The sequence below is a fragment of the Macrotis lagotis genome, chromosome 8 (assembly GCF_037893015.1).
Source record: "Macrotis lagotis isolate mMagLag1 chromosome 8, bilby.v1.9.chrom.fasta, whole genome shotgun sequence".
NCBI classification, from domain to species: Eukaryota; Metazoa; Chordata; class Mammalia; order Peramelemorphia; family Peramelidae; genus Macrotis; species Macrotis lagotis.
In genome coordinates, this window is record NC_133665.1 from 65939708 (window position 1) to 65963720 (window position 24013).

The following is a 24013-nucleotide window of genomic DNA, read 5'->3' on the forward strand; positions in this document are numbered from 1 at the left end:
TAAGTAGTACAATCTAGATTTGAACTCAAGATCTCTCAATCCAAATCCAGTGTTTATCTGTAGAATTCATTTAAAAAAGTTTCCTACTATTGGTGCATTTTTCCCTTCCCTTTTAGTGGCATAGAGTTGTGTTAGCCCTCTATTTGTGCTGCTGATCAAATGAGACCATATACTTCACTTACAATTGAAATAGTGAGAAGGATTTCTTACCTAAAAAATGGATTCTTTAAGTCAAGAACATTACCCGACTTGAAGCCTGTTTGATTCACTATGGCCACAATCTGAATGTCATAACTCTGTCTGTAATATCAAAAAGAAAAGAAACATGTTAACTTATAATCAATCTTTACAACTACTTTGGCTGAGAGTAGAATTTTCAAGATACTAAAGGAAAATATTTGACATCTCTATCTACCCCCTTCTTGCTTAATTGGGGGTGCTATTACTATTTCATGCAAGTGCCTGAAATAATTTAGAATTATGATATCACGACTTCTCTAAATGAATCATAAAAATCCCAGAATATCAGAGCTGAAACAAATATTAGAGATATAAACCGATAACCCTCATTTAAAAAGTTTTTTTAACTAACAAAAATATCTATTTTCCCATTCTCCCTACCCCCCCCCATTTAAAAAGGGAGAAAACCCCGAGCAACACATATCATAGTCAAGCAAAAAAAAAATTCCATATGGATCTGTCAAAAAAAAAACAGATGCCTCATTTTCTGTTCTGAGTTTATCACTTCTGTGTCCTGAGGTAGGTAGAATGTTTCATCATAGATCCTCTGGAATAATGGTTAGTTATGTGTTGATTAGAATTAAATCTTCCAAAGTTTGTCTATAGTAATGTTGTCAGTTTTCTCTTAGTTCTACTTATTTCACTCTGTATAAGTTTATAGATAGTTTCTCTGAAAATACATCATTTCTTATAACACAGAAGTTTATCCTTATGATCATATATCATCATTTGCCCACCCAGTTTCTAATGGATGGGTATGCATTCCCCCATATTTTCTAGTTTGTTTGTCCCACAAAATAGCTACTGTAAGTAATTTCATGCATGTGGATCCTTTTTCTTTTTGGGGCATAGACCTCCTACTGATATCACAAGTCCCCTCCCCCATCTTAAAGGTAAGGTAGGTATAGGGAAAATAAATGACTTATTCCAAGTCAAATTAGAGTAAGAAAGAGAGCCAGGACTTAAACAGCCTCACACTCTTTTGATGACATCACTTTATCTTATTTATAGAATCACAAAGTCTCAAATTTGGAAGGGAGCCTAGTTGCCATCTCCTCAACAACTTGACAGTAAGTGACTAGTCAAACTGTATTTGAAAACCTCCAGTAATAGGGAGTGATTTCCCCTCAAGGCAGTTGGAACTACTTTGGGGCAGTTAGAAAATTATCAGTCTGAAATCTGTCCTTGTAATTTAGGATGATAGAATCCTAAAGTTGGAAGGGACACTTGGTAGTTATGTGATCATGGACAAATCATTTCAGTTCTCTTAGGATCAGGTTTTTCTTCCATATGACGAGGATTATTGTGAAGAAACATTTTGTAAACCATAAAGCACCACAGAAGTGTGATTGTTACTAAAACTATTCCTAGAAGTTGTCTAGAAAACACTTTATGTTCCAAATGAAAAAGATAGAAAACATAAGGACTTTAAAATTAGTTAAAATTAATCTCTTCTTTTTAATTTAGAAACATGACTCAGATTAGGAAAAAAATTTTCATTTTCTAAGATATCAATCATCAAATGTAAGAAAAGGCTTTAAACAAGGCTCAAGAGAAAAATAAGACTTTGACTGTGGCTCTCATTATAAAGTCAAAGAATCTCCATGTTGGAACACCATCTTAGTCTACACTATACCTGGGCAAGAACCCCTGTCATAGGAGACCCAACAAATGATCATTTAGCCTCTTCTTCAAGTGCTCTAGTGAGGGGAAAGCTACCATGGACAGTTCTACTTGTTTCTAAGTTTCCTTTCAACCCTTGGTAATACTAGAACATAGAATTTGTAATAAATCCCTTATGCAAGTGAATGAATAATATTGTCAGAATACTATTTTTATGCAATTGAAGAAAAATTTTAAATTTCATTTGGAAGCTAGTAAAAATAAAGTGTATTTTGCCACATCCAAATTCCCCCTGAAATCTATTCATGAGCTATTATACACTCCTTAGGTTAAGAAGCCCTCTTCTAGTTAGATTGGGAGAGAAAAAGAAAAGTGTTGGAAGGAAAAACCCTTTAGTGAAAAGTCTCTTAACTTATGAGTTAGACTGGTTTTCAGATAACAAATAAATAGTCTGTCATCAGATCTACAGGAGCCCTCTCTAACTGGATAGGAACCTGTGACCTACTGCAAAAAGCAAGTCTCCAGGGTCACTCCCATGCTGGAAGGGAGCACCAGAGGAGGGAGTTTCACCCCAAACTATAAGATCATGATTTTTGTTTTCTTGCCCAGCTATAATGATGCTGCCAGCTTAAAAAACAAACAAAATCCCAAAACAAAATACTTCTCAAAGAGGGGCAACTATTTCCTCGGGAGGTAGGTGCTATCATCATCATCATTATTATTATTATCCCCATTTTATAGTTGAGAAAATGGGAATCAGACAGAGGTTAAGTGACTTACCTGTGGTCACATAACCAGTTAAGTATCTAGACTATTTAACTCAAGACTTTTTTACTCCACTTTAGCCATCTAGCTATCTCTATCACATCACCCATGTACCTAAAAGTACTGAATACCTTCTAAGACTTCAGAACAAAACAGCCAAACCAATTATTTTGGTGAGCTGTAGACAAAGAAACAAATCAAACAAAAAATATCAAAATCCATTTGTTCAGTGAATTGTTTATTTTTCAGTCTTATAGAGACATAGTCTACATCTGTGAGTGGTTACCAGGCCTCTTTCCATATAAATGCTGGAGCCAGCTCAAACCAGCCTGAATTAGAATTAATAATTTTATAGAAAATTTTATAAATCAGGAATTGATTTGTAATGTTGTTGACTGTATAGACTGTATAGACTTAAGAAAGTGTTAACATCCCTCTAGACAGTTGTTAAACATTTACCAATATACCCCTGACTCTATCCATTAGCTCACAAGATTAAGGACAGGAAAAATAATTGTCTGCTTAATGAACTAATGAACTAATTTTTCATAAGTCACACCCATAAGGAGTGACAGTAAGAGACTATTATAGAGATAGTGGGAAATAGTAATCAAGAGGCAAAGGCCCTGGGTTCAAATTCTGGCTCATTGCGATTTTGGACAAGTGACTTTCCAGCTCTTGGCCTCCATTTACTCATGTGTCAATTGAAGGAGCTCGACAAGGTGATTTCTAAGGTAGTCTCTAGTTATGAATCTTACAGGGACTATTTTCCACATGTGAATAGATTATGTCTACATGGAAGATTACTAAAGACCGAGAGCTAGTTCTACTATACCTCTCCTACTCCTAGGAAAAACTCTAAAGGAGAAAAATCAAATCAAACTCTCTGATGATAACTGCAAAATAGAAATAAAGAACCTTACTAAAAATTTTTAAAAAGGACAAATCAAGATAATTAATGAAGAGGCATCATTAAATCTATTATGATAACAAAGCAAACAAATTTTGTGCAGTCACATTAATGACTTCTCCCTGCAATGGGAATCAATTTTGTTGCACTAAATTTGATGATGTGGCTAGGTCTAAGTATTTGACTGACTTGCTCTTTATCTTCCTGTTTTCTTAAAGGTTTGTTAAATCAGATCATTTGGCAAAAGAATGATGAATTGGTTGGTTTCATTCTTCTTCCTTAATCCAGTGGAAAAGACTGCCCTTGTAGTTGTCTGGAGTTCCCTTCTTTTCTGCCCTCCTGTCCAAGGGTGAAATTCCATCCTGCAGACTTAGTGGAGACAGAAAACCAGGTGACCCTTCCAAGGGCTGACATCTCTGAGGATCTTCAGCATCTGGTGTCTACTCCTCTCTTCACAAGCCTAGTTAGCAAAGCAGAAATCTGCTGCCTAGGAGTTTGCCTACTTACCGCTTATTGGCTACAAAGAGCACTTTCCCTGAGAGAGTTTCTCCTTCCTTGGCAAAAAGAGGTGTCTGAAGAAGGCAACGCACCTGATACCAGTGAGTAAGGGGCTCTGTTGGGGCTGTGGACAGCCAGACTGTGACTCTGTCAAGCCAAAAAACAAAACAAAACAAACAAAAAAACAAAGGGTCACTGGAACTCTAGTCATGTCAAAACTCTTTATTTCTAAATAAAACCAACAATTCTCCAGTTTGGACTCAGAGAGTCACTCTCTTTTATGTAGGAGTAATGACTTCTTAAATTCTTAAATCATGGAATCTTGCCTGAATGACCCTGTATAAGTCATTTTACTTCTTTGGGTGTTAGTTTCCTCATCTATACAATTAGCAGATAGGACGGATTTTATGATTTCTTTGAGTTTTACAGCTATGATTCTATGATTTAAAGCAGAGGTCAACAAAACTATGGTTTGAGAGACACATCCAGGTCACTTCCCTGCTTTGGAACAGTCTACTAGCTAGGAATGGTCTTTATGTTTTAAAATTTGGGGCTAAAATTTGCCTCTCCCCAAAGTCTCCCCGTTTAAAGGAAGGATCACAGGGTTGGGTGAAAGCTGATATAACTTGCCAGAAAGTCACTCAACTTTTCAATCCTCAGTTTCCTCTTTCATAAAATGAAGGGGGACTGGAGAGGGTCCAGACTAAATGGCCTATAAGGACCCTTCCCTCTCTAGATCTTTTATCCTATAATCTTTCCCTCAAGTCCTACAGTTTAAGAATGATATAAGGAGAAGAATGACCACCATAATACTGTTCAGATAGCTAGATAGGATTTGGAAGAGATCAAATTCCCATTTTAAAGTTCATGTTACTATGATACCTTTGATAATAGGTTTTCTTTCTCCTATTCAGTGTTCTCTCTACCATACTGCATCACCTCCCAGATAGCCCTCCCTTCACAGAGGTGGTAGGACAGATCCAGGTAAAATGGAATGGCCAAGTTTTCAAAAAGATGAATGATTAAAGTTGTCCTAAACTAAAAACTGTGCCCCATTAGAATTAATAAGTCATTGCATACATTTAATCAGCAAATAAGGATACTTGCCTAGGAAATGGATATCTGTGCATTAGAGTGATAGGGGAGAAACATTATGGTAGAAAGTTACAGGAAAATGACTTTGATTTTCTAGCAAGTAGCAAACTCCCAGTCCCTGGAGGTCCTCAAATTGAGACTGGGTTACCACTGTTGGGAATGACAGAAAAGGATATTCCTATACCGGTACAGATTAGATGAGAGATCTCTGAGATCTCTCCTATTCTGAAAGTACTCACTTTCTATACTCTACTTAGGAATGGAGGAGCCTAGGGCTAAGACATGTACTTAGATTTCTCTTGGAGTTTGTGCATGTTTGCATGTGTATAAATTCCTCTTCTGGCCTGGCATTTTCAACATGCCTCAAGAAGAATGGGAGGGATCTTGGAGAAGGAAAAGTGCAAATTGGGGAAGGAAGTAGAGTGCAGCAACTCCCTCAATTGCCTTTCTGACACTGTATGTGCCTCTATCCACTGCAATGATGTCAAAGAACCCAGGGTCACCTCCATCCTGGGCTGAGAAACTGGAAAAAAGGTTATTTTCTGGGAGGAGTTACACAGTATATAAGGACAAAGGAAGAACTGGCAATCTAAGCTAGGAGACTAATTTTCTTACCTCCTTAAACAAGTTATAAGCATGTATTCAAAGCAAAAAGGGAGGCTGCAGGAATATCACATTCTGCCATAAGTAGTAATTAGGGGCAGGAATAATGATCAAATGCCTATTCTATGAAGTGTTTTTTTTGATCCTCAAAACAACCCTGTAAGGTAGGTACACACATTTAATCTGTAATTAAAGACTCTGAGCTGGAAAACTAACATCTGTACATTACAGTTGTGAGGTAACAGCAGCTAGAACATTAGAGTCATTATTATTATTATTATTATAATTTTATTAGTTTTTCAAAGGTCAGTCAGAATTAAGGTTAAGTCACTGTGATCATATTTATTAGGAAAAGAAAAGTACGGGGGGGGGCAGAATTCAGATCTATGATTTCACTAGCATGAGGAATTTCAGGTGTGGAAATATTATCCACTGATTCTGATCACCAACTTTTCTACAACTTGTAGTTTTTGAGACTTGTTTGGGACAACAGAGAAGTGACTTGCCCAGAGTCACAAAGCCAGTATGTGATGGAGCCAAGTTTGACCAGAGATCTTTTTGACTTCTAGGTCAACTTAGTTCATGCTAGTTCTCCTATTTTAGAAAAAGGGCAAGAAAGAATAGTAGGTTTGTAAAAGGGAAACATTCCCAGATCACAAACATCACAAAGTCACTGGTTTCATAACTTTTAATCTTTATAGTTAGAAATGATAGGATCCCATGAGATGCTCTTTGCAATCCTGAAAATACTATAAAAATGTGAGCTGAAAGATCAGTTCTCTAGTATTGAATTGAGAGTCTGGGTGGGTGGAAGTCTTGGCTCTCTTACTTACTAGCTCTGTGACCTTAGGCAAACTGCTTGACTTTCTGAGTCTCAGTTTCCTCAATTATACAAAGAGAAAATACTTGCATTGCCTACCCTGATGATTTAGTATTGTGAGGAAAGCACAAACACTCTAGAAATGTGAATTATTATTATTATTATTATTATTATTACTATTATTATTATACATACAGGGATCCAACAAATGCCACATCGAACCAAAAAGCCAGGCCATGGATGAGACCAGATTGCATCATATTAAACATGAAGGGAATTTCCACCCTGTAGGAAAAGATGAGAAAGTTTTCTGAGGACACAAACTTGAGTTATATATATAATGGAACTACATCTTCAAAGGAACCTTCAGGCTAAACCTAGGGCTTAAATTTTTCATCTATAGAAAGGGGGGAGATTGGTTTAGATCTTGAAGTCCTAGAGAAGCAAAATGACTTGCCCTGTCACATAGTGGGCAGAGGCTGAACTTGATCCCAGGCCTTTTGATCCCAAATCCAATGCTCTTCCTATTTTATCAATGCTAGCTTGCTAAGATTATACTGACTTTTATTGCTAGATATAGATTTTTTTGCTATAGCAATGAACATTACACTTTCCCTCTCAGTATGCCTTGGTTAACTGACTGATAATGACAGATGTGGGGAAAAAACTAACTCCTACTTTAAAAGGTGTGCCAAGAACCCACAGAATTAAGCCAGTCAGAACACAAAGATTAAATTAGAATGACCACAGCATTTGGAGGCTGTGATGGCAGGACTTTAAAAGTCTGGCTTAGTCTTCAAGGAGATGGGGATTCAGCGACAGACCATCATTCTGTGGCCTTCATCTATGCCCAGTGACATCTGAGCACTCCATATGGTTCAGCTCATCCAGAAACATGTAAAGTGTCTTGTAAATTGGAACAAAATTTCAATCTTTTCTCAGCTTAACTCAAACCAACTCAGCCTTGTTTTTGTTTTGATGCAAAACAGTAACCCTGAAATTTCCCTAGTTTCTCATTCGTCTTTATAGTCAGAGAGTACAGAGAGTACATTATCAAGAAAATCTACCTTCTCTATGGTCAAGACAAATGATAGCCATTTCTTTGATGATCAAAATAAGATCAGCAGGATATTCCCAAAGCAACAAGATGGATGAGGGAAGCCTGCTTAGCTCTCTAACCAAGGCCATGAAGGGGAACATAAGCATCAGAATGCCATCATCAATCTTCTCTTGTTCAGGGAGGTGATTTCACTACTGGGAGAATTTCCATAAAAGTTTTGTAGGAATGGTCTTGATTTATGATACAGCCAGGGTAGGACAATAGAAAGCACATAGGCCTTGGGATCAGAAGTCATGAGGTTCTGGTGCCAATTTCACAATTTAAGAGCCAAGTACTTTTGAGTAAGTCCAACTTCTTGAAGTTCAGTTTCTCCATTTGTAAAATGAAGGTAATGAAGTTATCTAGTCTAGCCCACTTCTCAAGGGGAATCTCCTTCTCTTGACAGTCATTCATCCTCCTTCTGAAGTGAAGGGAATCCCAATAAGTCTCAAAGCAGCCAATTCTATGCTCTGAACAGCTTGAAGTCTTTCCATAAATGATAACATTAACAACAATAAGGGCATTTGTATAGTGTTTTAGGGTTTGTAAAGAACTTTACAAATACAAATACCTAATTTGATCCTTAGAACCTTCTGGGAGTTAGTTCTTATTATTATCCCTATTTTAAAGATGAAGAAACTTAAGCAGACAGAAGATAAGTAATTTGCCCAGACATAAATATCTAAGGCTGGCTTTTAATTCAGGCCTTCCTGACTCGAGATCTAGTATTCTAATAACTGATTCCTCTAGCTGCCACAATCCTCCTCTTTGACACTGTCACTAACTACTCCTGATTATGCCATCTGAAACCAGGAAGGGCAGGTTTAATTTATCTCCTTCATGATAGCCCATCAAGTTCTTGAAGATATGGATCCTGTCTCCCCTAAGTGTTCTCTTCCTTTTCCAGACATAACAATCCTAGGTCTTTGGACAATATTGTTTAGCATTAGTCCCTTCACCATCCTGATTATCCTCTTCTGGTGATATTTCAGCTTTTTTCAATATCCATCCAAAAATGAGGTACCCACATATGAATGCAACACTCTGAATATGACCCAACCTATCTTGACTATTTCTAAAGGCTGTCCTAAGTACAAAAATAAAATGTCTATGAAAGCAATTGGTAAGCTGTCAAGTGCCATGAAAACATAAAGTATTAATTATTATTTCATCAGGTAGAAAGTCCACTTTGTATTCAAGATTTACTTTGGGAATCAAAGTTGTAGGCCTAGTTCTGGCTATAGACCAGAAGTCTAATAACTGATAGAGCAGGGATTCTATACCTTTTTTATGTACTGGACCCTGTTGGTCATCTGGTGAATGTAAAGGTCATCTTCTGACCTTTTTTGAGAATAATTCATAAAATAAAATACACAAAATTACAAATGAAATGTTATATGACGCTAAGTGGTTTTTATTATATCCAGGTTCACTGACACACTGAAATCTATAGACTCATTCTGGATGTCTATGTATTGTCTGTCTGCTTCTTTTTATCCAAAGAAAAATGTGTCTTTTACCAAGAATCATTATACATTGGACAAATTTCACCATCTTGGAATTTAAACCATAAAAGCAACTTTTAAGTTAATGCTTTAGCTTTAAATGATTCAACATGAGTTTTTCTTTCTATTTGATATAGTATTCAATACTTAAATTTGCATTACACTTGACATTTTATTAATTACTTTCACAGACATCCCATTTTTGTCAGATGCTTCTAGTATTTATGAGATACTCTGTGGACAGCAATGATTTCCAAAGCAAATTGAAATCCATTGGGATCGTCTTCCCATCTTCCTCCAAACAGAAGAATAGGAGGTAGTCTCCAGGGTCTTTTCCATTTCTGAAGTCTATGATTGCATGTAAATTTGCTACACTGTGGAATTTCAATATCTTGCTTCTTGTGTATCTCCAGGAAGGTCACAATCTCTCTGTCCCTTGCTCTCCCTCTAAGGTCAACATGGGGAGAAAGAAGTCAAATGATTATAAGGGATCACATGGGAAACAGATAACCTTCTAACATGAAAGAACCAAGTCAGTGCTGAACCTTTAAAAATTTCTCCAGAGAAAGACAACTTTACATAGGCATGACCAGACCCCATACATTACTTTAGCCTAATTTTTTCATAGACTGTGTGGTAAAATTCAATGCTGAGTATTTTGGGGAATGTTGGGGTTGGGATAGAATTAAAATTAATAATGATTTATACTAACCTGTGCAAGTCTTCCTCTTTGGCTTCAATAAAATTGACAGTATATTTAATTGTCTGAGCCATCAAAATCCTAATGTCAAATGTATCCTGTGAAAAATAATCATAAATGTATTCAGCTTATCAGGATAATCTGAAGGCAAGATCAATTATGCTGCTTTTCATCTAAAAAAGTTCTGAACCCCATGGAATTATGAAGCTACAGCTCTAGATTCAATTCCAAGTTCTTAATTAAAAAAACTAACCCTGGTATAGGAAAGAATGAATTATATTAATTCATTCGGTAAACATTTAACTAAACATCTATTTTGTGTAGAGTACTAGGAGAGATAGAAAGTCTAGATAAGATATGGTACCTGACTTCTTGGAACATGTGTTCTAGTATAACTTAAGACCAGATATGGATAATAAGGTATGATAATGCATTGGACCTGTACAAAATTCTATTCTAAGACTTGTAGTATGGAGATGACTTGAGTATTTGAAGACTGTGCCAAGTAGGTTGTACCATTTTGGAAAAGCTTTTTATATAGTTCCTGCAGCTTTTGTCTGCTTTCCAAGAACTATGCCATATAAGTTCAGATGGATATCTGTGTGTGTGTGTGTGTGTATGTGTAATTTTTCCTTGGAGAGACACTGTAAGCAAACAATGAACTAGGCCCAGAAATCAGGAGGAATGGGATGGATTGCCTTCATAGAATTGTAAAGTTCTCTGATTTTTTTTTTTTAGGTTTTTTTTTACAAGGCAAATAGGGCTAAGTGGCTTGCCCAAGGCCACACAGCTAGGTAATTATTAAGTGTCTGAGAGCAGATTTGAACCCAGGTACTACTGACTCCAAGGCCGGTGCTTTATCCACTACACCACCTGGCCGCCCCCTTGACTTTTTTTTTAAGCAGATTTTTTTTCCATGTGTTGGTCAATTCAATTCAATAAATATTTATTGAGTGCCTACTGATTAACAGGTGCTGTGCTAGTTACTGGGGACAAAAGGAAAAAAAAATATAAACCTTATCCCTCAAGGAGTTTAGATTTTAACTGGTAGAAACAGCATGCACACAGTTTAAGACAATGCAAAATATATGAAAGGCAATACAAAGCAATTTCATATGGGGAAAACACTCACAATATAGGAGGAGGATAGATCAGAAATGACCTGTGTAGGGGATGGCATTTGAGCTGAGCCTTGAAGGAATGCCAGGGGATTGTAAGAGGCAGAGGTAATAAATAAGAGGATGAGGGATAGATAGCCTTTCTGGCATAAGGATTAGCCTGTGTATGCTCACAAAAGCAAGAATGGAATGTTATATGAAATGTTTTATATATATATATATATATATATATATATATATATATATATATATATATATATATATATAGCGAGAGAGAGAGAGAGAGAGAGAGAGAGAATTGCAAACAGGCCAGCTTAGATGGAGGGATGCGTATGAGAAGAGGAGTACTATGAAATCAGCTCAGAAATTGAACTGGAGAAATAAGGTGAAAAGAGCTTATACAAGAGAAGTAATCATGTTAGGAAAGAGAAAAAGATAAATGTAATAAATTTTTGGAGGTAGAATTTATGAAACTTACCAGTTATAGGAAAGTAATAACTCAACTCTCAGTTTCCTTAGGTGTAAAATAAGTGTAATACATGAACTAGCTATACCTTACAGGATGGTCGTGGAAAAAAATCCTTTGTAAATCCCAAAGTATTATATGAATGTGAGAAATGTCCAATAATAGTAATAGAATTGACATTAAGACTGAATTATTATAACTTTTTCTTCACAGAAAGCCTAAGATTTTTCCCAGTCCTATCTTTTTATATTTTATAGGAGGAGGAAGATAAACTCATTATCTCAGTTATTCAGTTTTCCCAAATCAATTTTTTTTTCAAACAGCAGTCCTACAGGTGTAAGCTGTATGTATGTGGTGGCAAACAAAGGCAGTCATAAATTGCCACCAACAGAATTTTCTGTTTTCTCAGTTTTCCCAACTGGCATGAGTATCCCCGAAGCCAAGGAAACAGATTGGAATTATAGAGTGTTGAATGTGAGTAGTTTAATGAGACAAAGTCAAGAAACTGACTAGGGAAATTCTGGTGAAGCTCAATGGATTTTGTTTTATGTAGAGTAAAATGTGAGAGACATAAGTCTAAAGACATTTGAAGTCTAAAATAAAGATGTGGAAGTTGTTTTATTTTTTCAATAAAAGGCTACAAATTCTAATGACTTGAACAGGTAATTCAAACTTGTGGCTGTCATTTCTGCTTTAACATAATGTAAGTTCTTAGAGGTCTGAGATGTTTTCATTTTATTTCTCTACTGCTATGCTTATACAAAGAGTATGCTTAGAAATGCATGGTGAATTGACCTGGATCATTGAACTGGCATTTTGTCCTTTATGCTGGTAGGATCTGGTTTAGTTTCCAATCTATTCAGTTTCTACTGGGTGACCAGTAACTGATTATATACCAGATAGATGAAACAGATGAAATAGATGGCTATCTATGTGCTAGGGTTTTTGAAGCATGGAAAAGCTCCTTCCTTCACTCCTAAGAGCCACCTCACTTTGCCCTAGCTACCTTGTGCTTAAAAATTGTTTGTTGAATTCAACTAACCATACTTCTAGAAAGTCATCGTCAAATGAACAACAAGGTTCTTATATTTATAAAAGACTTTAAACAAATATCACAAGAGAGATAATATTTAAATCCATTAGCATGAATTATTAGCTATTAAGACTTGAACATGAATTGCATATCAATTACATGGAAAAGAGAAAGGTCTTCCCTAAAGAAATAAAGCACAGAACAGGTTAAGTTTTAATTATGGATTGGGATGGTGGTTTGGGAAAGGGTCAGAGCAGGGAATTCTGTCCAGGGAATGCAGAAGTCTGAGTTTACCATTATATTTGGGCAGCATGAGCTCACAGGGATGAATTAGGATGTTTTGGGACGAGCGAAGGAACATCATAATGGAGTCAGGATTGTTTCATTCATCATATCTGTATTCCCAGAGCCTGGTACAGTGCCTATCTTTCACAAAGTGCTTAATTAATTCTTGTTGACTGCACTTGATAGGAGAAGAAATCAAAGGAGAGATGGAAGACCAAAACAACTATACTGTCAGTAGCAGGGATCTCTTTCTGATACTTGTAAGGAGATGCTCTGGGCCACTATCTGTTAGGAAGGAAACAAGGTATGTCTACCAGGCAATTCCAGAGTGTAGAGAGACTAAGAAAGAGAGCAAGTATACATGGCAGAGGAGGAGCAGCCAAATATGATGCAAAGCTGGGACCTTTCAACTGCTGCTACTAGAACCAGCTAGTTGGGGCTTATATTTAGAAACATTAAGATAATTTCTCTGATGTTGGTGATATCATATGATCTTAGATTTTATTGGCATTAGGCACTGGAGAGAGTACGTGATTACTGGTTCCTATTTAATTCAACAATCATTTGACAATGGCTACTATTACTAGTCATATATTGAGTCTCACATTGTCACATATATTAAATTTCATGGGCTATAAAACTAAAGTGAAGAATTACTAGAATTGAGGTAGATATAGTGGGTGGATTGACCTAACAGAACTTGACAATAAAAGATTCACAAAATGAATCTGTCCCAGAGTTTCTGTGGGAATTTAGAATGGTAGTATTTTGAAAGGTGTACACTTTTCTGTTATTTCTCCTCAAATGTCCTTCAGCAACTTCATTGAAGTTATAGGCCAGTGGTTCTGGACTTTAGATTTCCATGCTACATGCTGGGGAAAGGCAAAGTTTAGCAAGCTGACATCCACTGTCAGTGAGGTTTCTTCTCCAGATATTCTTTTACCCTTTTTCCTCCCTAAGACCCTTGTAATCTGGTTGACTCATGGCTTATCCCTTACCCATTGTGGACCCCTTCAACATCTTTGAACTTTTCAAACAATATTCCTCCTATTTGTCAACAAATATTCTCAAGTTTCCACATTTGTAAAAACTTTTCTTACTCATTCTGTTCTTGTCACATGCCACTCTTCACCTTCATTCATACACCATTTGAAAACCTTGCTTAGACTGGTTACCTCAACTTCCTTACTACCCTCTCTCTTCTCAATTTATTGCAGTAAGACTTCAATGTTTACAACATTATTAAAGTTGCTCACCTCACTAACTTGTTACAATATTTTCCTTTTTGGTCTTCCTGTCTCTGCTTTCTATATCCTTCCTTTTCCTGCCAGGAACATAGCAGGCTCTAAATAAATACTTGTTCAATGAATGAATGAATGAATGAATGTCAATCCTACTTCTTCCCTATGGCCTAGTCTCATCAGACTAATACTTGACTTTATTTCAAATCAAAACAATAATTAAGTACATATGATATATTGAGTATTGTGGTTACTAGTAGGGAAAGCACAAATTTAGAGAAGACATGTTTAGTTCTTGCTGTCTTGGAGCTTATAGTCTATTATGTGTCATGATACAATGATGTAGAGGTCATTGTTTCAACTCCAGTAGTGCTACTTATTACCCATGTGACCTTGATTTAGTAACTCAATTTTTTCTGAAGCTCAGGTTCCCCATCCATACATTTAGGGTGTTGGAATAATAGTCTCAGAGAACAAGTAATAAAGCATTCCAAACTCATCTTGGGGAAAAAAAAAGGTAGAATGTAGTATATATGGACATGTGTTTTGTTTGACTTTTTTTTTTTTGTTACGAGGGAGAGTTCAATTTTAAGAGGAAATTTCTCCAGAAATAACTACCCTGAAAAAAATCAAAGATAAAATATTTTTTAAAATTGTGGAGTTAGACAAGATAATCCCTACTGTATCTTTCAGCTATAAAACTTATTACCTATGACATAAAATACACAATAAAACAACAAAATCTATTAGAGAGTTGCAAAACAGATTGCTATATGAGGTCTCGGGGGAAAGGTTATTTCTGGGAATGGAGGAGAAATCGGAAATGTTTTCTTGGATGAGGTAACATTTGAATTGGGTTTTAAAAGAAAGGCAGGAATTTACAAGGCAAGAAAGGAAGAAAAGGCATTTCCCATATAGGGAACAGTGAGCAAAGCTGCTATCTGAGAACTTTAACTATAAACCTAGGATTCATCCAGAGGAAAGAATGTCTAATCTCAACAATACCTTCTTCTGGGTAGACACTTGGATGGTTCATGTGAGGACCCAATTGATGATTTAGCTATTATTAGTGTCCTTTATGTCCTAATGTCTCTTTATAGGCATTGTCTAAGGAAGACCCCCTGTAGAGCATTATCAAGATAGATGGTTGCCTTGAATAATTAAAACCAAAGGGCTAGAACAAATGGAAACATGATTTTCCTTTCCTTCTCCATCCAAACATTGTTCTGGTATAGATGCCAAGACCTTTAAAGAGAGAATGCACTTACAACAATTGGCTGTCTGAAATATTCATCCAAGGCTGCAACACGGAGGCTGGAAAGATTGACCCCATAGAAACTCTGCTGGTACCTAGAATGAACACAAAGAAGGTATGATTTTGAGGGGGAGTGAGACAGGGTGTATCCTAATCCTCTCTGAAAGTCCTAGAATTCATCAGGATGAAAGGGAATAGCAGTTGGGATACAGAATTTAGAATGTGACTTCTAAATGTATTTTAGGGAACTCTGAGAAAAAAGTTGGGCTACATGGATAGAAAATGACCTTCTATCTGGTGGAATTACAGGGTTAACCAGAAGCTTTGGTGCTTTGAAGATCAAGAGCAAAACTCTGCCTGGGGGCTTGGCAAAATGAGATCTGGCAGTACTGCCATCATTGAAAAAAATCAGCATTTCTGAGAACCAGGAAAAAATAAAGTAAAATGTAGAAAGACATACTGAGGCAGGCTAGTGGGGAAAGTCAAGACAGATGGATTTTCTAGTCTTACTTGATGATTAAATCATACCAGGAAAACAGTTGCTCACACATCACGACCACTCTAGCTTGTAATGACAGATGTGGCCAAACATCATGAAGCAACATAGCATAGTGAATAAGGTGTTATACTTAAAAGGCAGACCAATCTGGGCTCAAGTTTTACCTTTGAACACAAATTAGCTTGGGATCAAAGGCAAGCTGCTTAATCTTCTAATGCCCTAAAATAACATCCTAAGACTATGATTTACAAATAAGATACATTGGTGGATAGAATTTCTACATTGAGAATACCCCACTAACAAAGTGACAGGTCTGATAAAAATATAATATATATATATATATAATATTATAAATAATAATACAGTGAATTGGTTTTTATATAAGATAGGAAGTCACAGACAATTAAATATAGTAATAAACATATATTATAAATATGTGCATATATATACATATATACACATACATACATGTTAATGCTTTGACCTCTTTATCACCTACATAGACATATTTTGTGTCTTTCTGCACTGATGTGAGATATGACTCTTACCTGGGAATGTTTAAGTTGTTTCTGGTAAACGTTCTTTTAGGTTTTTGAAAGGATTTGTCCCTAGAAATTTTGTTATTTGTAGCATATTTTCAGCTGGTATTTCCTGGTACTACTGCCCAGCAAACATGATGTGATATTGGCAAATTTATCATAAATGGTACATCTGTCAAGGTACTACAGAATATGTCAATCTTGAGATTAAAACTGAATATATCTATCTATCTATATATATATAACTCAAGAATATTGAAAAAATTAGCCTTCTATTGAAAAATTTTAAAAGTATGTTTACATTATACTTGTTTCTATCTCAACAACATCCTTCACATCCATTTCCTTCTCTCTTCTCATATTATCTCCTTACATTTACTCTGATCGTTATTTCAGGACTTCATTATCTTTCAAAGACTATTACTACAATCTAATCGAAGTCTCTACCTCAAGTCTTTTTCCCACAGGTGTAAAGTGATTTTTTATGAAATCATTCCCTATTCAACAAATTCCAATGGCAACCTATTACTTTTATGATCATAGATAACTTCTTTTGACTTTTAATGTCCTTTACCACCTGGTTTCTCGTGAGTTGCAGTTACTTCCCTCATCTAGATTTCTTTAAAGATGACAGTTAACACTCAATCTTGGTTTTTCATATGATGACAACTCACACCCAGTCTTCCCATGAATGACAATTTATTAATTGTCTATCAGTCTTCAGGAAAATAGCAATTTAAACTTAGTAGTTTAATAGTTGAGATTCCTTCTGCCATCACAGTTAATTGTGAAATATCCACTCTAAAAGGCAGAATAATTATAGCCATAGTTTCTTTGCGAAGGTCAATGAAGCTGGTATTACATCTGAATATATTTTGATTGCATTTATATATAAACGTGTTGTTTCACCAGATAAACTCTTTAGTGGTTATTTCCTGAAGTTGTGCCCTAAGTACCTGGTTCAATGCCTGAAACATTTTTTCAGTTGTGTTCAATTATTCTGGATCCCATTTTGGGGTTTTCTTGGTAGAGAAACTGAAGTGATTTACCATTTCTTTCTCCAGTTCATCTAATAGATGAGGAAACTGAAGCAAACAGGGTTAGGCGATTTTTGTAGACTCACATGGCTATTAGATGTCTGAAGCCAGATTTGAACTCAAGAAGATAAGTCTTCTTGATGCCAGGTCTTGTTCTCTATCCACTATACCACCTAGCTGCCTCCTGGAATATAATTGGTGACTAAGTGATTAATTCTTATCTATAAATTGATGATGGGTACTCTAAATGTGAGAATGCTCACAAAATTGATGTACTACTAAAGGAAATTAAACACATCAATAATGACCATTCTCTTTATAAGAAAACTAGAAGTCTAAATAAGAAGAGGCTAAAAAGACACAAGACTCATGGGTCATTAGCTGAATAAGGGAGTTTGTGGAGGTCGTTTCATTATGAGTCCAAAAGGAACAAGAAATAATTTTGTTATAATTGGTCTTGTGTTGGAGAATGTAATTAATGAGTATTAACAAAAAGAAGCCACAAAGTTATTTGTAGCTCATGTGCCAATAGTTATGTAATGTAGAAGACAAAATGGTAGAGAGATTCTAGAAATATTAGCTAAGAGCTTCCAAACTTTGATATTAACTGAATTCAATATAAAGGTGATTATGATGAAGGACAGTGAAAAATTCACTGTAAAGTATAACAGGATCAGGAAATGAAAGAGGCTTGTAGATGACAAAGAATTCTTTTATATATATTATAAATACTTTAAGAAGAGAATTGGAAGGTATTAAGCACGACAATCATCAATTTTACATGAAACAAAACTGAACAAATCTTAATTGAATAGAAATACTGGTTACTAATGTGGGAATCACTTGTGAATCAAATGTCTGAGTTCATTGAAGTCATCTTTTATATACACAAGGACCTTTAATGCTATTCAGGAAGGATTTATGGCAAATCATGGACCAGATTGACACATAGTGGGAAGGTGATTTGTACCACCAGAACTCTCACAGGTGTGATCACAGACGTACTGAAATACAAATATAAGGATGAATGGATAAATATAAGGATGAAAGAAGACAAAGATAATAACTCCTAATTGTTTATCGTACATAGAGGGAAAAGCACTGGTTTTCAAGTTAGAAGATCTTGGTTCAAATTCTAGCTCTGTAAGTTACTTAGGCAATTATTTTTCTCTCTGGCCCTCAGTTTTCTTGCCTATAAAATTAGGGAAAGGGATTAAAAGATTTCTAAGGTCTCCCCCCCACAACTTGAAATCCTATGATATTTCCTTATAAGATGAAACTCATGGTTGCCACCCCCCAACTTCTGTAGTGTCTCAGGTATCCCAGAGCAATGCTAGTTCATGTCTGCTTTAATTATCTTAGGCTTCACTTCAGATGGAGATGTAAAATTTCTAAGAATTGGAACCTTGGCTCTTCTTGCATACTCTTCATAATCAGGCAATGGGTTCTTTTCCCACAGTTCTCTTCATCCCAGAGGTATTGCACATATGTAACATCACCAGTGTTGTAGTTGCCATGTGTCTTTAATTGGAATTGTACACAATGAACTGAACACACACACACACACACATACACACATACACACAAAACACACGCTCTCTAGGAGAAATGTGTTGTGACCATAGCTTGGTTTCTCTGTGCCTACAATAAATGAGATGTTTTTGTCCTCCATAATAGCACCTCAGAACTTCAAGGAGTCATCCTTTCATTAGTGTGGTCATTACACCCTCCATCAACACAGGTTGCAATCCCTTGGAATAGTGGGAAAAGCACATAGTCACTTTGAAAGCACTTAAAGTATCTGATTACCTCCTCTACCAAAATAATTGTCTGATGATTCATTGAGGTTATAGAGGTGACTTTGCCAATGTAGGGCAAGGAGATCCTACTAAAGTAGAAAGTCTTCTTATGCAAACTTGCTGATGAACTTCTCATGAAATTGTCTACAGGGTAATAAAATTTTGGTGTAATGATCCTTTAATGAATTCTATTTTCTTTCAGTGAGCAAAACTAAGATGTCAGAAAATAGGTTTTTTTGCCATATTCTTTTCACAGAATATCATAAAATGTGAGAACTGGAAGTGACTTGATAGATCATTTAGTCCTGGGGTTCTTGATATCCACAGAGCTAGCTTGTAGATAAATCTCATGGAGTCCAATGAGTATGAGCAAATTTTTAAAAAATCATTAACCTCTAACTTAGATTTTGCATTTCTTTCAATTTTTTTAAAAAAAAGTTGTTCTGAGATATCTGTAGGCTTCAGAATGAAATTGGGAATCTAAGAACTCCTGATCTAGTCCAATGCTTTCATCTTATGTAGAAGAAATCAAAGCCCAGAAGACAGGTTTGTCCAAGGTAACATTCTCACAAACCGAAGAGGAAGGATTCATATTCTGACTCTCTTATAATAAATATAGGGCTTTTTTTTAAGGTTTTTGCAAGGCAAATGGGGTTAAGTGGCCTGCCCAAGGCCACACAGCTAGGTAATTATTAAGTATCTGAGACCAGATTTGAACCCAGGTACTCCTGACTCCAGGGCCGGTGCTTTATCCACTGTGCCACCTAGCCGCCCCAATCTAGGGCTTTCTACTCTAGTTGAGTGCATTTGTATTGTACATTCTTGCTCCTTACAGATACTCAAAACTCAATTTTCATGAATAAACTGATATTAGAGGTACTTTTTCTTTCATTATTAGTATTTACAGGCGTTCAAAGGAAACTCTGGTTTCAATATGGAATAATTAGTTAAGCTTGAAATTCTTAAGAGGATAATATCACTTATTACTCACAGTATTTCAATACATAACTGTCCCTCCCCTATCATGGCCAATACCCACAAATCTTTCCTTTCAAAAGATAAGCAAGGACAATAATGTCAATATTAAGTGAGTCATAGGTTCAGTTATCTCTATGGAGATGACAATTATATCTATCTGTCTATATCTATAGATCTATCTACTTAGCTCTACTGTCTCTCTCTTCCTTGAACTCTAATTCTGTATCACCAATGCCTCCTGGACTTTTTCAAACAATTAAAAGTGAACTCAAACTCAAGACAAAAACAGAATTTTCCTTTACCAAAAGATACACCCTTTCCCCCAACTTCCCCATTTCTCAAAAGAGCACCTCTTGGTTACCCAAGTTCACAAACTCATAGTTCACCTTGATTCTTTACTCTCAGTCCCTGCCTCACTTGTACCATATATCTCCTCCGTACCACTCACATGGTCACCATCAAAGTTCAAACTTCTCATCATTTCATCTGAACTGCCACAACAGTCTCTTAATTGACCTCCCTGCTTCAAGTCCTTTACCTTTTCAAACTAACTTGTTCATACATGCCAAAATGATCTTCTTAAGGCACAGATATGATGCTGCCTCTTCCCTGTTCAAGAAGCTGTGGTGCCTCCTAGTTGTCTCTAGAACCTGTTTGATATTCAGGCCCTCTTCCCCATCTGACCTCAGTTTCTCTTAATATATTGATTACACATCCCTTTTCATATACTTTCTGGTTCATCTAACCTGGTCTACTTGTTGTTCCTCACAAATAAGATTTCACCTTCTATCTCCATGCCCTCATCGCCTTCAAAGCCCAATTTTAACACCCCACTTCTTCCAGGAAGCCTAATCTGATTATCCCAGTGGCCAGCATCTTCTTCCACTTCAGAAATTACCTTGTATTGTACTTGGGATATATTTTGTCTTTATTTACATTTGTTCACATTGCTTATATTGATAGATATAGACTCTTTTGAAGTTGTGACTATTTCTAACTTTCCAGAATTTAGCACAGTGCCTTTAACAAAGTAGCTGCTTTGTAAATGTTGATTGATTCAATGTTTTATTTTTAATGACTGTAAGGAGCCATGGGACAGCTCAGTTTTCTGGTAACAATTATTGTAATGGGTCATAGCAAAACTATTTTTCCTTCCCTTTTTTTGAAGGAGAAAGAAAACCTGGAAATGTGATTTTATTAGCTTAGAGTACTCTCCAGGGAGGAAATTCCCTACATTAATGTAGATCAGTACATGCTCAGCAAATTATTGTCTTAGAAGCACTTAGAGTTAAGTAACTTGTCCAAGGTTGTGCAGTCAAAAAAGGAAGGCAGGATTTGAATCCAGGTCTTCTTGAGGCCCCCTCACCATCCATTATTGCACATTGCCTTTTTTCTTCTTATCTTAACGGTATTTGTATGCTAGGCTTTTTTTTTTCCTGATAATTTAATCAAGGTTAGAGTGTGTCATGTTATGTCATGTGTGTCATGATACATGGTTAGCAGTGAGATATAAAATATGTCAAATGGAACTTTTATTTCCAGGTGAAATCTATAAAACATTTGTAATTCAAAGTAGATTCAGAAGACCTTTCATGAGTGATGCCAGCATGAGCTCAACCAACAACATATCTTTTTTTTTTTTAATTTTTTAGGTCTTTTTTTTTTTTTTGCAAGGCAAAGGGGTCAAGTGGCTTGCCCAAGGCCACACAGCTGGGTAATTATTAAGGTCTGAGGCCAGAATTGAACTTAGGTCCTCCTGACTCCAGGGCAGGTGCTCTATCCACTCACTGCACCACCTGGCTGCCCCAAAACTTTTTTTTTCTTTTTTCTTTTGCAAGAAAATGGGGTTAAGTGACTTGCCCAAGGCCACACAGTTAGGTAATTATTAAGTGTCTGAGGTCACATTTGAACTCAGGTACTCCTGATTCCAGGGTCAGTGCTCTAACCACTGTACCACCTAGCTGCCCCGCCCCCACTCCCCACAACATATTATCAAGGAACTGTTGAATAAATGCTAACTCATGAAGAGGTTTTGGTTTGTTTTTTGGTGAAAAAGAGGGATGATATTGATACTTAAATACCAGATCTCTGACATCAGAAACTAAAGAGAGTTATCCTTATGAGTCCTGGACTTAATAATTCATTAAGGTTATATAAGGAAATAGTGAGAGAATGTGACACATTATTGCAAGGCTCTAGGAAGACTTAATGTACTGGTTTGAAAGACATTAACAAGAAACTGTCTATCTTTTGTGGACCAAAAAATGACAGATCCCTGTACTATAGATATAGACCTCAAAATAACTTGGAGAGTTCAACTAATACGTGGTATGGTACCATTATCATAGATAAAACTGAAGCCCTCAAATGATCTAGATTTTATATTGATTTTGAAAACTTAAGGAAAATATTCAAATGTTTCTTGCCATATCAAAAACTCAATCTCCAAGTTACATGGAATGAAAATTTTTCTATACATAGAAAACAATCATGTGGAAATGAGATGGGATACATATTATGGTCCTATCCACTACTGGAACTGTGAAATATATTTTCAGGGAGCCCAGAAAGAATAAACTTACATTTTTTTACTTTTATTAATTTATAAAAAGTTAATAATAATAATTACTAGCATTCATATACTACCTTTTAAATTTGCAAATAATTTACAAATATTCTCATTTCTGCTTGTAATAACCCTGGGAGGTAGGTGTTTATCATTATCATTATTATGATTATTATTAATAGATAAGGAAATCAAGGTAGACAGAAATTAAGTGCCTATCTTAAGCTCACATATCTAATAGGTGTTGGAAGATAGGGATCTTCCCAATTCCAGTGTTCTAGTCACTGTGCCATTCTGTTGCAGATTCATATATATTTTTTAAAACCAACGTCTGTAATATCTTAAGAATGAAAGTAGGAAAATGAACTGGTCTAGGACTGATTCTATCTGAACCTCTCTGAAAAAGATGAGAAGACTGAGATGATAATAACTCTCAATACATCATAGAATTATCAATTCTGAACATTGTAATGAATCTCAGAGGTCATTGGGCCTCATCTGAATTGGAGTAAGAATCCCCTTCTATAGGGGCAACTAGGTGGCACAGTGGAGAGAGCAATGGCCCTTGAGACAGGGGGAACTGAGTTCAAATATGGCCTCATATACTTAATAATTACCTAGCTGTGTGACCTTGGACAAGTCACTTAACCCCATGGCTGTGCAAAAACAAAAAAAAAAAAAGAATCCCCTCTATAACATTGCAAAAATAATTGGTCCTCTGTGCTCTGATTGAAGAGCTACCAACTGGGAGAATCCAGAAAAACCTCATGTTGGGAAGGGAACTTGCATTAAGCCTTAAAAAAAAAGGAGGGAACCCCAAGAGGAATGTCAAACTAAGGTAGGATAAATGGGAATGATTTAACCTTACATTTTACATAGTGCTTTCTCTTCAACCCTCCATAGGAGGTAGTGTAAATATTATCATCCCCATTATAAAGAAGGTGAAATTAAGGATTAGAGAAGTTAAGGAACCTGTCCAAGTTTACATGACTGATAAGTATCTGAGCTGAGATTTAAACCTAAGTCTTTTGACTCCAAATTCAATATTTATGCTTTTATCATTTGATTGTTCACTTAGGACAATGATTGTCCTCAGGAGTCTAAATCTAACAAGGTGGTAAGGTAGGGATATGATAAATACAAAAATATATATGGCACAAAGTAGAATGTGATAAAACTAAGGGAGAAATGAAGACACTTGAAGACAATTTCAGGAGGGAGAGTTGACTTCAGCCAGGGCATCTCAGGATAAAGGAGTTGATACCTGAACTAGATTTTGAAGTAGTGGTTTGTCAAATTCACAAATGAGAGAGATATAAAAGAGAGAATGCACCATCAC

At 36.0% G+C, this 24013-nt stretch overlaps 1 protein-coding gene across 1 annotated transcript in view; it reads right to left on the bottom strand.

Annotated features, from left to right (window-relative positions):
• Nucleotides 1-206: 206 nt before the first annotated feature.
• Nucleotides 207-24013, bottom strand: part of LOC141495750 (histone-arginine methyltransferase CARM1-like) — a 272410-nt gene continuing 248603 nt past the window's right edge. Inside the window, exons 8-12 of the mRNA XM_074197436.1 lie at nucleotides 15270-15351; nucleotides 9871-9956; nucleotides 6750-6839; nucleotides 4046-4183; nucleotides 207-300 (exon numbers count right to left, since the gene is read on the bottom strand). Coding sequence (XP_074053537.1) covers nucleotides 207-300; nucleotides 4046-4183; nucleotides 6750-6839; nucleotides 9871-9956; nucleotides 15270-15351 — 490 coding nt within the window. The remainder of the gene's footprint in view (nucleotides 301-4045; nucleotides 4184-6749; nucleotides 6840-9870; nucleotides 9957-15269; nucleotides 15352-24013) is intronic.